Here is a 16,055-nt window from a genome sequence, read left to right on the forward strand (position 1 = left end):
TGGAGTAACATTAGGAGTACATTATATTTCAATATGGGACTGGATTTAGTGGAAATTTTCGTGTGCGGGAGCTCAGTCCAAACTCCTCAAGCATCAAAGACGGCAAATGGATGGCATTGAAAACGGAAAATTCAAAGATTGTAGGCGCGGCGCATCACCAGATCGAAGTAGGCGTCGTTGTCGATCGAGGCGCTAATAGTGGAGTAATAGTTGATGAACTCCTCCTTGGTGACAACGCCATCTGGGTTCGGGGCACCGGCCTCGAAATTCTTCAGGAACTCGCGCAGAATCTCCAACTTGCTCATCTCGCCGCTCAAATACTTCGGATGATCCTTCACCGAGTAGAGATTCATCAGATCTGTCTCGGTTATGTGTCCATCATCGTTGACGTCCATCTTGTCGAAGGCCTTCTCAATGATGCTCACACGGCCCTCGTTCATAGGTGGCTAGTGAATGTAGGTAATACGAGGTAATACAATATTTATTTGCAGTATTTCCACAATACTTACACGAAGCTTGTTCAGAAATTCTGTCATGTTGATGGTGCCACTGCCATCTGCATCGAAACTGTTGCATACACAATTATGTTTAGTATGTTTAGTAAAGGAAAATTTCTTTTATATTTTTTGTAGACATACCGCGAGAACATATCGGAGATTTCCGAGTCGCTCACATCGAGACCAACATCTGAGATTCCCTTTTTAAACTCCTCGAGGCTGAGGGTCTTGCTGCCGTCATCATCCATCACCCGAAAGACTCTGCGGATGGAAGCGAGGAAAATATGTATCCGTAATTCTCAAAAATGAAAATACATTTCTATTATGGCCACTGACAAAGGCTGCTGCAGAGGAGTACGAGTATATGTTGAGATAAGAATATGCCATTGATACGAGAATGGGAATGGGAATGGGAATGGGAGGAGCGTCCATTCAGCTATGCATTCAATGTATTGAATTTTCCGGCTGGCAAACAAACAAATTGCATAAATACAAATGAAAATGCGCGCTCACGAGGCGGAAAGGCGTAGGCGGGCGGGTGGGCGGCTGGAAGGCTGGGCGGCTGGTTGTCCAACCAACACACCAACAAGCAAACAGGCAACAAAACACACACAATTGTACGTGTATGTGTACGTGTATGTCCGTATGGTACATACAATATGTTGCATATGCGAGGATTTTGAACAAAATGTCTATATATTCACAACGGAAAATTGTTAGCAGACAACCCGCCGGGCGGACAGGTTTGCCGCGGTACGTCCGTCCTGTGAGCTGAGCTCAAATTGAAATAAAAACTAACAGTGGGCTTGCCTCTGTGTGTGTGTGTGTGTGTGTGTGGGTGTATGACTCGGATTGATGGTTCGAGGGGCTGAAAAAGGGGTCCGTGCTGGTTATACTCTGCAGCAACTAGAGAAATCCAATTATGTTTGTTTGCATTCAGTCAGCGATTTTTGCCACCATTCTCTGCTACTGCTACTGCCACAGCCACAACCACTACCAGCCTCCGACTCCAACTCTGCCTTTGGTTCTGGTTCTGGCTCTGGCTCCGTCTCCGCCTCTGTTTCTGTCAGCAGCAGTTTCCCCACACAGTTTTTATACCCCAGCCTGCACACACTTGAAAGAGCTTTCGAGAATGTTAGTTCAACATGCACTCGAACCCAACGTACTCGTATTTACATGCGCCTAGTTGCGCCCGAACTTGCGAGTAACATCATCATCATCAGCAGCTGCAGCTTCAGCAGCAGCAGCAGCAACAGCAACAGCAACACCACTAGCAACCGGCAAAGTTTCAGTTTCATTTGCCAGATTTTCATGCCGGGCATAGCGCATTACGGACTTCCGCCCGGCCTACACAGCACCATCTTCACCTTGCCTCTCCACTTGTCCGGCACTCAACAATTTCATCATTTTAATATACTCGGCCCCGAACAGGGTCCAGCACTGGCACTGACGCTGGCACTATGCCTCAGCTCCCTGTCATGTTGCGCTTTACAAGAGCCATCTCCAGCCACGGCAAATGAAAAAGAATATAGCAGAATAGCCGACACATGTGTGGAGGGATAAAAATAAATTGGCTAAAGCCTACTCACATATCCTAGACCAAACGAGATGAGAAAGATGATGCTGATGCAGGTGGAACCAACTTAATTGATGGCCGGCCATAGTTCGGTGAGTTCATAGAGGAAAATTCAATTCATTTTAAAGAGTTTTCTAAGCCAATTAATAGCTAAAAAGTGTTCTTAATTTATAAACTACGGAAAATGATGGTTGTGACATTTTTTTTGCACGCAAAGGGATCTGCAGCGGAAGGGAACTGAGCTTCTGATCGTGAAAAGAGAATACAGACAAACCAATAAAAAACATTGCATCACAGAAGACTTTGCAGCCGCATACCCAACATACCCAAGAACCGTAGAAAATCAGCCAAATAGGGGAACGAAACTCCGGGTCTGTTCGGTTCGGACCTAACCGAATGATTCCTCTTTGAAAGTGCAACCATTGATGGGGTGGTGGTGTGGAGGATAGAGCACTCACCTGGACAGGCCCAAGATGCCAGTGGCACCACGACTGAAGCATTGCAGGCGCAATTTGTAAATTGGATCCTTGTCGAGGCCGTTGGCCAGCTCGCGTTTGGCCAAGTTCTGCAGGGTGGCCTCCTTCGTGTATCCATTCTCGCGTTGCATCTGCAGAATAAAGTATAGCAAATGACGGATTTGAGAATATTCATTGCTGATGTAACCATCATGTGGGAACACCAAATGTAGGGTATACCTTTGCTATACTCTCCATTGCTGTTTAATAAAAAATTTAAGTTTCAAATGAAAAAAATTAATAGCAATTGAAAGGCTTCAAATATTTATTATCTTAGCGCTGTTTACTGACGAATTTTATTTGAATTTATATATAAATATTATTGTAGCTTTGCGAAAACGTCTCTCTGACTGACTGACTAACAAAACGAATCGAAATGAAATATATGGGAAAGGGAGAGTCAACAGCAACTTGATCCGAATAGCTTCAGAAAATTGCCTCCTTCTACTCGAAATTTTCGTTTAATTTTGTTGTGGATTTAATTAACTTTTATATCTCTTTGTTGTGTCTGAGCTGGAATTAGGAGCTGTCAAAGGGCCCCCGGCGATGTGTGAATTTGTTTGATATACTTGTATAATTTTTGTGCCAAGCTGGTACAATAACTGTCGGCTTAACAAGTATTCGTGGCAATCCGATGGGCGTTGCTGGGCTCACCGCCCATGACAGCAATGGCCCCGAGCTATTACAGTCCGGAATTGATTTGCTTTTGCCTCACAAAGTGAGGCGGCTTTTAATTATGCCAAGAGTCGGAAGGTAAGGCCTCAGCTAATGGTAAAGCCGCTTTGTAATTTGCCTCGTCTACTCGTATTTGCATTTTAAATGAATCTATCCAAATATGTCTCGCGCGTTGTCTGCCATCCAAGAGCACGAACATTCCCCATAAATTCACGCTTGATTGCAGCAGAAGGCTTGCCCTCATTCCGCAATTTAACCATATTAATAAAAGCAAATTTCCAACTACCTACGCAGGAATTTTCAGACCTACTAGGCGCAAATGCCATCTGAATTATATCCTGTCAACCGCCCTGTCACACCCTCCAAAGAGATACCTGAATGCGCACCTCTTTCCACATATTGTAAGGGGTGGGTGTGGGCTTGAACTCTGACCAGCTGGCACTTGGCTTAATGAACTGTGACGACTTGAAGTCCGACTAGTTGGATTAGCACTCAATGTTCGTGGGGGGCTGCGGTGTAAGCGAGTGCACTCACCTCAATATTTCACGCATGACATCATATCAATAATAGTCCCATCAATGTGGAACGCTGAGCTTTTGTCTGCTGGCAGACGTTCGTTGACTTATGTATGCATAAATAATCGTACATCGAATTAGCCCCTCAATGCGATGGGAAACTCAAGCAATAAAAAATATACAAAGCTAGGTTCCTGGCACTTATTTCTCTAATTTGTTTGATTTATTGACTGAAAGAGTCCGCCAACAATGCAGTAAGCAGCCCTGAGTTGTCAATAAAGTTGCGAGTTGAGTGGAAGGGTGGCAATGTTTGTCTGTCAAATCAATATCATTGATTCGGTTACTGGTTACTCCAAAAGACAGCCTGGATATAGTTTAGCATAGTCATCGGGCCCTCAGGCCGGTTGGGAGACAGGACAGGGCTTTCAGGGCCATGGAAATACATCACATCGATTGATGTGAATCGAATAACTGATATGCCCGAGTGCATAAACAACCCCAAAGTTTTCACTCAACCTATTCTATGTCCATATATTTGTATGTACTATATATACCGGGAGAGTCTCGGCGAGTCTCTGTCCCAGTGCTGATGACCCCGTTAGATAGTCACTGCTGACTAATGGGGTCTGAGTAATGAACATTGCTCTAATTAGCAACCCCCAGGTGGGACTTTAGTGTCCTTAGTTGGACGTACGCCTCAATCATTGGACACGCCATGCAGTAGTCACGCTTTCGGTCACAGTTGGCGTCACTTTCAGTGACTGAGAAATGGAAAAGCTTTTCGGGGCAACAAATGTTGCCGGCAACAACTGCAGCGGCTGCAGCACACTCGTAGGAAACTGCAGCATCCTTGCCGGGTGTCAAGGTCGTTGCCGAGGCGTCGGTGTATCGATTTCGCCGGAGTGGAAAATCTCCGTATTATATAGCACATACGCCAAAGCCACGTAAGTGAAAAGTGAATGCCAGCTAACGAAGGGGGAGACCAGCAGAGACAGAAAGAAAGAGAGAGAGAGATAGAGAGAGAGAGAGGAGATGGAGAGAAGAGGAACAAGGAGGAGAGCTAAAGGCATAACGAAGTGCGATAGAACATGAAAAATAAATTATGGCTTTATTGAGGGTAAGGGTAAACAAAAAGACAATTTAACACGTCAGCAGGATGCTGAGTGCGAGTGTCGCAGCCGAGTCGAGGCAGGGATAATGGCGACACAGGACCAGGGACCACGGACCACGGACAAGGGACAGGGACAACCAGCGAGCCGGGACCTAGCACAGCACTCGGTACACAGGGAAACAAAAGAAGGCAGTGCGACCAAATAAAGCAAATAGGTCACGTTCAAAGACAACATCGATTAACCATAAATTGCGAGTTAAGCAAAAGGCAACGCGAGCAGGACACCAAGGACACCAAGGACATGAACCAGAGTCAGAGTCAGAGCCAGAGCCAGGGCCAGAGACAAGAGCTCGTCCAGGAACGGGAACAAGCCGGAGTTTAAGCATGATTTGTGCGTGTCTTTATGACATGGAACACATTCGCAACTAGGCCAGCTCTGGGAGAAACAGATCCTGCCTCAGATACAGATACAGATACATTTGCAGATAGAAACGATGACATCCCTCTTATTTCGCTAACAAGCAAAGTATCGGCTACCTCCTGTCACTGACACCGCCAGCTGTCGCTTCTCCTGCCAAACAAACGGAACAGCCAACGCAGCAAAAGGAGAAAAGGGAGAATAGGGAGCAGAAGCTGATGCTGGAGCCGAAGGAATGACAGCAGCGTGTGTCGGAAAACTTTCACAATAATTAACAGACATGTCGATTATTTCTTGGCTTACTTTTTACCTTACTTTCTGACAGCTGCTGACGATGTGGTACGGGAGGTGTCGGTGTCGGTGACGGTGTCGTTGTCGTTGTCGGTGTCTCCTGGTATATCTCTTTATATTGTATTCTATTTTCTGTGTTTTATGCTGAAAATGTTTGAAACTTTTTTCACAACACACAATACAATACAATAGGAAACTTTGCACGCACCTCGCACGTGTCGCGTGAGCCGAGTATTGCCAACGAATGGGCCGCTCACTCAAGGCAGGCAGCCGCTCACCCGTTGCAGCAGGCTGGCCGCCATAGCCACCCCACCCACCCATTGCCATAAGCGGCGTCCTCCGGAAACTAGTGGCAGCTCCCATCGGGGGGGTTGGGTGGTCCGATGCGATTGTAAAGAAAAGCTTGGCAACAATCTACGCTGCCAATCGCCACCGAATGCATAGATACATTTTTATGAGAGCTTTTGCGGCTTGTCGCATTTGTTTAGATACATTTTTTTACCTTCTTTTTTGCTGTTGTCGATTTTATTATTATTGTTGCGTACCGTACCTCTGTCGCCCCAAGAAGTGGCAGGAGTACACGTATATATCTCTTTTTTTATGACGCGACACGGCATTATCATTACCGCCTTTTTTTTTTTGTGGTGTCAGAGTGCATAAAATTTATGCCCGCATATCAGGCTCCCCGTTACGCCAAATTGATGTGCGCTTTATGATTTGTATTTTCCTCTTTTTCCATACCCTTGCAAAGGGCATTATGGTTTTTTAAACAAACCATTAAATGCTACATACAGTTTGTATTTTTGATTTATATTAAATATAGATAAATATACATTGTAAGATGACTAATAAAAATCTCACTGTTCAATTTACCTATCAAAAATTAACTTATTGTACCGCAGGATTCGAAAATATTCATTAATTTACAGACGACAGAAGAAACGGCAGAATAATATTTAATAAATCTTTATCATTGTTTAATTAATTTTTTTTTTATAAAAAAACAAATATGCCCTGTAAAAATCGTTGCCATTCAAATAGAGTATTTCACACTTCGTTACGGCTGTTCTCTATTTACAGCACATTGACACGGCTGATTTGATTGTTGACATTGTTTGTGGAACTTTATGGTGATAGTATGACTAACAAGACTTATTACGACTGGCACCATGCAGGTGAGTAGTTTGTCTGTGCAGAATCGGCATACAAATTGAACAAATTTCGAACTAGAGAATGTTGTTTTCATTTCAAATTTTCTTACTTCAAGTTTATACCATTTGAACCATTCGGGTTACGCTTTTGTTTAAAGGAGATCTTCTCGTATTTTATTTCCCATTTTTTGTAATTTTCTTCTCACATTTTTCTCACAATGGAGCTAATGATACAGTTTCTGCACTCATGTGGTCCGGGCTCGGGTTCATGCGTATAAGTAAGAAAAATGGCTCCATCAAGTTCGGATGCAGTTTGCCCACCCCGTTTTGGCCCACTGTCAGCACTTCCTTCATTCCACCATCTTAGAGAGGAGCTTTCCTCCTCTCATGTGTGTGTGTGTGTGTGTGTGGCTCGCTGCTTTTTACTGTCAACTACATTTTGTCAAATTACTTATGCAAATCTTTCAACTTTACAAGCGCGTTGTTGCCATGGCATCAGTGGCACTTCCCCTTCCCTTCGCACCACTCTTTGTCACTGGTGCAGAGCGTAAGAAGCTCGCTTAGTGATACTTCTTCTCCTGGCCAGCTCCTCAAGTTATATTCCCGAGAAAAATTACGCTCAAAGCCTGACATGAAGTGGCAGTGTCACTGCTCATATCAGCCACACAGCAGTGGGTTTGGCTGAGGGAGGGTGGTCCGTCAGCATTTGCAGGGCAGGGCAGGGCGGGCACGCTGCCCATTCATAACTGGGGGCGTGGCAGGGCGTAGCGCTTCCATGACACTGGGCTGCTGCATTGTCAGGGCGGAGGTCTACTAAAAACCTATTTTGAATACACCGCACCACGGCAACAAAGTGTTGGCCAAGCATCCCAGGTATTAGACCAACAAAGTTGCCCAGCCATCGCCATCAGACGTAGAGCAGAGCCAAAGAGCTGGGCAGACGGGGCGGAGTGGCTGCTTGTCGCCAGCTTCCAGTACGGCAGCTCTTGCAAGTCTGGCCACCTCTTTGGCGGGGCTTTGGGCGCTTATAAAATAAATAAAATTTATGCTGTGACGCATTATTGCCTTGTCCTTTGTCCCCGTCCTGCTCTGCAGTCACTAAAGTTGCTATTTTTGTTGTATTTAAAAGATGACAAATCGTTGCCAGGTGGAGGTGGGTGGAAGGCGGTCTGGACTAGGGTCTAGGGAGGGCAGTGGGTAAAACTTTGTCAGTGAAACTCATTTTGTGGCACTGATAAATTTGTCGTCTATAAAAATGCTTTCGCAAATTTCTGATGCCCTCGACAGTGGTTCACTATCAGATGTACATGGAGTAGAACAATGAACTCAGACCTGCAGCAACAAAGTTGAATCTTCTTTAGCTATAACTGGAAGGGATATTCACAGAATGGAACTTCCCTTCGGCACTGAGCAGAGTGCCGGAGCATAGGGTATTTGTAGTGCTCCATAGACTGTGACAATCCTCTGCTTATGATAAATACTTCGGTTGCTTCTGCCTTTGTCTGTACTCTGTACCTGGCCACTTGGATCTGACGATGCTGATGATGATGATGATGGCAGTGGCGGTGGATGTCGGCTGTGGGCTGGGAGTGGAGGGTTGTGGCTTGAGGCTTGGGGCTGGAGGGTCCATCGCTAGCCAGTCCATTATTTATGAGTGTGTTGACATGGAATTATTCTTAGTCTTTATTATGGCACTCTGTTTCTGTCCCGCTAGAAGTCGGTGAATGGTTTCCAAGCATCGGTCGTGCAAATTTCCAGATAACTTGCCACTGGTACGGGACTGGGGAAAGCAGCCAGCAAATATTTGCTTAATTAGTGAAATGGCGACCTCAGCACTCCCCACTCCCCGGCCATGCTCTCTACCTATCTCTGCACAATAGCTCCCACAAACAGCGGCCTGACCAAGGACACTGGGAATGCCAGGAGCCGGCTTTAAAGCGGCATTTTATGGTCATTGAAATGCGGCAGCAGATGAAAAGAATGGAGGCGGAGGGCGGCAATGTCGTGGTTTTGTTGATTGTTTGCCGTCGCTTATATTAATTGAGTTTGCTCTGGTTTCTGACCTTGCGGCATTCTTAATTGGGGATTGTTCCCTCGCCTCCAGGCAGAGCCAAGCCAGAGCCACAGCTGGAGCTGGAGCCGGAGCCAGACTTTTAGCATAATACTGTTGCTCAGGCAACAATCAGAGAGCGAATCATTAATCATTGGAGAAGCGGGCACCAGCCTGGGTCATACATCAACGGAGGAGGCAGGCCAGGGCCAGGGCCAGTGGCAGTGGCCGGACAGCAGCCATTTCATATGCATGAGGTAATCGAATTTAGCAAATTGCAACACTGTCAATAAAGATCCAGCACTGAATATATTTTGTAATAGAAAATCTGCATGGCCCTGGCTGGCGGAGCATCTGAAGGGTGGGCTGAGTGCTGAAGGAACCTTCGGAGCAACAGCAAAACAATTTACTTGTAATATTTCAGAAAAACATCAAACTGTCGTTGACAATTACTAGAAGCTAACTTTATTTTGTTTAATGAATGGCCCGGCCCGGACAAAGGATACGTGTAAGTCTCCTCCTGCATGTTTCTATGTCCAATTCCTCGAAATAACGTAGCTCTATGCCATAAATTATGGCCATGGACAGCTTCGGCAGCATGCTCTAGCCTCAGCCACAGCCCCAGCTCCAGCTCCAGCTCCATGTATAGTTACAGCTCCATCTCCTGCTGCCTGCCTGCCATACATCGCATATACTCTCGTATATGTTTGTATCTATAGTATGTGTATGTATGTATATTTAAATCTGTCCAGCTAGTGCGACTTTCCTTGCACATTTTAAATACCTGATTCTGTGGCGCAAATTGTCCATTGTCTGAGCAGGACATCAACGTCGTTGTCAGGACAACACTCCAGTAATTTGCAAATATTTCAATAGAACATTTTCTGGAAAAAAAAGGGGGAAGTTAACAGGCGGAACATATGCGCTACCAGCATGACCAGGAGTAGTCGGAGTAGCCGGAGTCAGTCGGCTTGGAGCTCTGTTCAGGGTCCGGTCCGGGTATCTGCAACAATAAATTATGAACGAGTGCGAGAATTGAATGGCGCTGTTGGAGAGAGGAGCGAGAACGGAGTTACAAATACAATTGCATTCACATGCCGGGTCCTTGTCCATGTACTGCCAGAGTTGCTTTTATTAATAATAGACAAAGTCGTGGATGGAGAAGTGGCGCTGATGCCGACTCTCTGAGTTCGAGTTGGCTACGATATGAGGGGCGAGGGTTTTTTTTTAATATGACAGGAAAATGGAGCTACGAACGGATACCATAAAGGACGAGACATCTCTGCAATCAGTGTTCACAGCTTAAACGGCTGAAGCTTTTTTTTTTATGCCTCACGAATAATTTAAGTTTAGAACTTTTAACTTTAATATTGACTAAAAAGTGTCAACCAGCTAGTTAAATATACATTGAAAAAAGTTGCCTGAAGCCATAAACTTTGCTTAAAAGTTATGCCATTGGATATTTTTGTGTCCGAGCTAAAAAGCTGAATATTAATTTTGAAATAAAACACATCGAAGTTCGAAGAGTTGAGCAAGTTCTGTGGCTCTATTTTAAGTATTTTATATTTTAGGTGAGACTTTTTCTACCTCTGTTCTGTCTTTTTTTGCTGGCATACCTTAATTATCTGCATTTAAAATGTACCCTTCTGAACCAGCAGCAGTGAGTGTCCTCCAGCGAAAATTTGTTCACTCTTTTTGATGTAACTGTGTGCCTGGCTGACGGGCAATGCTGTAATCACTGTACAAGCAGTACAGCAGTGTGAAGTGAAGGCCAGGAGTTGTTACGAGTGCACCTACCATGTCCTGTTCCTCCCGTTTCTGATGCTGGCTTTGTTGTCTTGCAACTCGTCTGCTGCTGAAGGCTTTATTAAAGCAGCTTGCCGGGCTGCCAGGTTGCCAGGTGTGACGGCAGAATATGTTAAAATTCTGTCCGAGTGTTGAATTTTGGTGGGCGTGCCTGCTGTGCCGGAAATTCGAGCTGTAACAAATGTGTGCACATCTCCGCTCTCCGGGCTGCAAGAGATCCATTGTAGGCATTTTCTAGTGCAGTTGACATTCTCATGGGCGGTTCATGGAGTGCAAGGAAATGCCGGTGTCCTGCCAAAAATTGCGAAGAAGAAAATAAGAAATGCCCAAAAGAAATCAAATTTCCTCAAGGCAGAGCCTAGTAATTGATTTACTTGTGCCAACAGAATCGTTCAGAGAGATGATAAAAAAGAGGTAAGGATATTTCTGATTGCAGCTGACATTCGCCACACTCCTGCCCCGCCCCCCGGTGCTGATTAGAAGTTAATTCACGTCGACAGAAATTCGCATTTAAACTCTCACCGAATCATAATGTGGTCCCGAGGTGGAAGTGCGGAATATGGATTGCTCGCCCAATTTAACGCTTCCAAGTGATAACAAAATGTGGCACCAACCGTGCCGCACCTTTGAATGCTGCTCCACCCCTGCGCACCCGTTGATATGCCATTTTTAGCCGACAATCGGCATGTACAGGCCCAATTTGGCGCACAAAGCAATGGACTAAGCAAATTGAAAGCAATTTGCATAAATTGCACCGCTGCAAACGCAGAAGGCAGCAGCAACGCTGACGGCAACCGACACCAGCCACCCATTAAACCCCCCCTTCAGACGCACAGTCGCACAGCCGGACAGATGGTCAAACGGACAGTCACACGGACACGGACACGGACACATTGCAGATTTGCGGCTTTTTCGGCAGCTGGAACAGGCCCTGAACCACGCGGTTTTTGGTCAGATTGGGTCAGAGGACTCGGTTTTGTTTTGGACCATTGACTGAATAATTCCTCAGGGCTGGCCAGCGAACTACTCACATTAAAGGCTTTAAAGTGAGCGTTGAATAAACCAGCAAGCACTTTGGCACTTTTGGCAGCCGAAATTTGGAGACATTCATCCGATATGCATCCCCTATGATTCGCACTCACACATGTCGGGCTCCAGGCGGACGCCGTCGACGCCCCCGACGCCGGGGCCTGTCATCAGGCGGCGACATCGTCAAGCGAGGCAATTGCATATTTGATTATGAATAATTAATAATGTTTGGCGTTCATTGAATTAATTAGTAACCCTTTCGGATCCCCACACCACGCCACAACACACCACAACACTCCAATCGGCGCCGCCTTCCGCCAATCTCTTTATCTCCGGCCGGGCCGTCATTGTAATCAGTTTGGCGTGTGCGCATTGTAAATTAATTAGAGACCCGTTCGTTATGCATCTATGTGTGTAGATTGTATGCAGGACGCGTCGTATCACGGCTCGCGCCTCTGTCGGGGCAACGGGAAAACTCTTCGCTCTGAGTGGGGGGAAATTTGTTAACAATTAGTCAACTGAGGCCGCAACAATGGCAAATAATTAATTTTAATTGTATGCCACGCATAGCTGCATAGGAATGCCAATGAATGAAAACAACACGTAAAATAATTCAAACACACAAATTAAATAGAACACATCGATTCTGAATAAATTAATTCGATGTCACACTCGATGACACGCGCAAAGTGTTGTGACATCTACCCAAAACTACACCTGCTAACAACTTTCCCAGGAACAAAGAATCCCCAGCCTATAACTATACATTTATCCTCAGGCACTTTTTCTACGTATACGTAATACGTATTAATAATAATAAAAGTGTAAGTGTAACAAATTATAATTTAATCGTTTTGCAGCTTCGAATTTTGAAAAATTACTTCCATAGGGTAGATTATTAAGTAAAGCGGCGAAGAAAATGTATTCCTAATAAAACCAAATAAAAATAAATCGTAATAAATAAAACTAAAAAAAAAATCTCTTGTTTACTTGCTAGCAATATGATTTATAAAAAAAAACATCTTAAGCTTTTATTTTTAAGCCTCTAAGTTTCATAAATAAATACAAAATAATCCAAATGAATATGAGAGCAATTACCAAATTCTTTGATGGACCCGCACGGACACAGCTTGAATTTCTCCACACAAATTAAACCCATTGGCGGGCACTCAACGCTTCAGCACAAGCAAAACAAACTCGTATAAAAGTGTGGAGAAAAACAGCGGGAAAACAGACCACAGATGCCGGCAACGTCTGCTTTGGTATTAATTTTTAATTACGCGCTTCAATTCGCTGGAATACCAGCAAAGAGCTCAGCTTGGAGAGTGTGCCACACCCACAATAAAAACCATTGCGTTGGCCGCCAAATTCCGAATTCCCCATCGTCCAAGACCGTTCATGTGGATTTACTTGTGTGCTGCAGCAGCATAATTGCTGCAGTATTCCACCTGCTTTGTTGCCCATTACATGATCCATGGAGCCATCGACCTCGGAACGGGGAAGCATTTAAGCTTCTGCAAATTGAATAACATTGCGCAGGGTCAGCTTGGGAGCAGCAGTAGCTTGGTGTAGAGGGGCGCAGAAGCTATCAAATTGAAAATGCTTATACGAAGTTACGAATCGCATTGTAATAAAAGAAAGTCAAAATGTTCACAATGACGCTTGAACGCAGCTGCTTAAAGTTAGCAATTCTAATTATTGTCCACAGTCAGAGTTTCAAGTTGTCAGAGTTTGTTGTTGGCTCATTGGGAGCCACTCTACATAATTGTTGAATCCATCATCATCAAGAACTTACCCTTGCCCCTTGCCCCATGCCCTTCCATTCCGAACATACACACTCAAATGTGCAAAGTCCTGTAAGGGACTTGCCGTAGTAATAGTTTCGACCACAGGTAATAGTTTTCTTTTCTGCTTTGCTCTTCGCTATCCCAAATCCACATCTAGCCCAACAAACAGAGGAGCCATGTCGTTCCATTCCCATTCCCAATCCCATTCGCCTTCCCCCTGCAGGGAAGGGAAAATGGAGGAGCTCTTTCAATATCCTTCATTACCCCAAAAACTGGAAAATGCGCAAAAATAAAATCATTGAAATCCTCGCTAGCGCTTTGTACGTAATGCGTTTGATTCCTCAGCGAAAAAACTGCAGGTTGGAGAAAAACTCTGAGGGAGATGTTCGTATACGTAGTGCTGTGGTGTGGGTGGGGGAGGGGGAAATAGCCTCCCGTCGCTCCGTGTAGTTGCAAATAGATAAAAAGTTGCATAAAGAAGTTATCGAAAAGTGCTGGTCCAATCCACCGTATCAGGTTTGCCGAGCGCAATTGCTTTCAGCAGAGAATTTGCTCGTTCTGCCTCTGGCTCTGGCTCTGCCCCTGCAGCTTCTGCTTCAGCTGCATCGACTGCTCTGCCCCATCTGCCAGCTCGCTGTCTGATCACTGTCTGGGTCTGGGCTGGCTGGAGGGAAGGCAATAAGATTTCGGCAACTTGGCAAGAAACGCTCTCAACGATGACGACTTATTGGCGTAAGCATGTTTGACGTATTAGGCGCACGTGCATGTGTGGGTCTGGGAGTGGCACTGAGGAGGATGAGCTCCAGCTCCAGTTCTGGCTCCTGCTCCACTCCAGTGCTAGTTGAGGCCAATGAAGCGTGCCAATCTATTTTTAGAGCAGACTACAACTGCAGTGCAGCCCCTGAGGCTTCCTTCCAGCACCAAGCCCCAAGGATTTCCCCCTAGGCCAGTTCGTAGCCCATTGCAGTGACCCTGCCCTAATGACCGTCGGACCACTGCTAATGAACTGGCCTCTGAGCCTAATGCACTCATATGACCACTGGGCAACGACTTTTGCGGCCAGTGTCGCCCTCAACTGGTCTGGTCTGGTCTGGTCTGACCCTGTACCCATCAGCGCTACGAAATGCGCACGTTCCGTTCCAGTCTTATGCTGATGACGCTGCTCCATTTGCACTGATAGAGCGGCTCTAATGAAGTCATCAGCGCCATCAAAGGCGGCCACCAACGTCGACCGGAGTGTGTGGGCGTGGACTGCGTCATGTTTTTATTTGCAACATTTTGGGGCAGCGTAGAGCCAGCCAAATTCGCACCACACACACACCACACCCAAAACACTGTGGAATGGAATGCAGTGCGGGTAAACTAACACCAAAGCATTCCAGAAGGAGGCATCTAGCCAGGCCCAGGCTCAGGGCCGCTACAATGGGTACAAATATAACCAAATGGGGTGTATTATTTACTCGTTTACATTACGAAAATTATATAATACAACACTTGAAGTCTCGATTGAATGCAGAGATTCTCACATTATATATTTTGTCCAGCAGACTCGCGCGTTTCGCTGCTTACTGAATGCATTTAATGTTTAGGAATTCATCAAAATTAAACAATGCAAATCAAAAGCAACAAAAATGCTTACACAAATTTCAACCAATTTATGGAAAAGTAAAAAGTTTTTTATAGAAACAATGCCAAATATTTTTTTCTTCAAATTTATAGTATAGATTTTAACTTTCAATTTAACTTTCTTTACTAATAATTAAAGTGAACAAAATGCTGTTTCGATTGTTTTTTGTTGGACCGTTTTAAGCCAACGGTTTTGAGTCTATTTTTGTATACCTTGAGTTCCCATCCTAATAAAAAAATGTATTTATTTTGAGAAAAAAACACAAGTAGAATGTGGTCCACTGTGCGTTCCGTGCCCCAGTCCTAGTTCCGGCGTATAGCCGATGGCGTAATGATGCCTACGTGATCTGGATGTACCGCCCAAAGCCTAACGAATGCGTGCATGGGTGTGAGAGTCAGTGCTAGTGCTGGTGCCAGAGTGTGTGTGTGTGTGTGTATGTGCGAGAGTGAGTGGTCGAGCGACTGGTGAAAGTTTGCGCCGGCTAGCGAAAGTAGCCGGAGGCAACATGCTCTGCATAGTTAAGGGCGACAACAGCCAGCAGCAGCCGGCAGGAAGGACATCTTTATCAGCTGGCAGCGTCATTGGCCACATTGTCTGTGATGGCAGCTGGGATGGCTGTCAGCCCTGTCCCTCTGTCCCCCTGTCGCCCTGTCACACATGCATAACTTGGCATAGTCTGCGGTATAGTTTTGACAGCAAAGTTTTCCCCCCTTTCTCTTTCTCTGGACCTTGGACCATCTTCGAGGCATTTAAATTGTCAGAGTCACGTCGTTGTCGCCTGATGATGTTTGCCGAGTCCATAGTCCGCTCCCTGATTATCCTCAGCTTCTCAGCTCCTCGTTCCCTTTCCCTTGCATGTCCCTTTTGAGATATGCAAATGAGTTTAATTAAATATTTGCGGAAATGTTGCCTCATTGATTCAGGAGAGAGCAGAGTCTCACTTTGCCTGAATGGATTTAAATCTCTGCCACACTTTTATGGCTGGCATTAATTTTCATATGTGAAGT

General features: G+C 45.3%; 1 protein-coding gene and 1 long non-coding RNA gene across 4 annotated transcripts in view; one reads left to right on the forward strand and one right to left on the reverse strand.

The window, feature by feature from the left end:
* On the reverse strand, positions 1–5,821 carry LOC111066886 (calcyphosin-like protein). Of its 3 annotated transcripts, none has more exons than XM_022355827.2 (5): positions 5,618–5,821; positions 2,532–2,680; positions 639–758; positions 510–567; positions 1–446 (listed from the first exon to the last, which is right to left on the reverse strand). In XM_022355827.2, the coding sequence occupies exons 2-5, from the start codon at positions 2,678–2,680 to the stop codon at positions 132–134; spliced, it is 642 nt and encodes a 213-aa protein (XP_022211519.1). In that variant the 5' UTR covers positions 5,618–5,821; the 3' UTR covers positions 1–131. The 3 variants fall into 3 exon arrangements, with proteins under 3 accessions (XP_022211519.1, XP_022211520.1, XP_022211518.1); XM_022355828.2 differs by having other exon boundaries at positions 5,611–5,821; XM_022355826.2 differs by lacking the exon at positions 5,618–5,821 and adding an exon at positions 2,769–2,941.
* The window catches only part of LOC111066887, a 24,620-nt gene continuing 13,154 nt past the window's right edge, over positions 4,590–16,055 (forward strand). Inside the window, exons 1-2 of the long non-coding RNA XR_002607108.2 lie at positions 4,590–4,722; positions 6,679–6,773. This is a non-coding gene — a long non-coding RNA (uncharacterized LOC111066887). The remainder of the gene's footprint in view (positions 4,723–6,678; positions 6,774–16,055) is intronic.

This window comes from Drosophila obscura, unplaced genomic scaffold (assembly GCF_018151105.1).
Source record: "Drosophila obscura isolate BZ-5 IFL unplaced genomic scaffold, ASM1815110v1 contig_150, whole genome shotgun sequence".
NCBI classification, from domain to species: Eukaryota; Metazoa; Arthropoda; class Insecta; order Diptera; family Drosophilidae; genus Drosophila; species Drosophila obscura.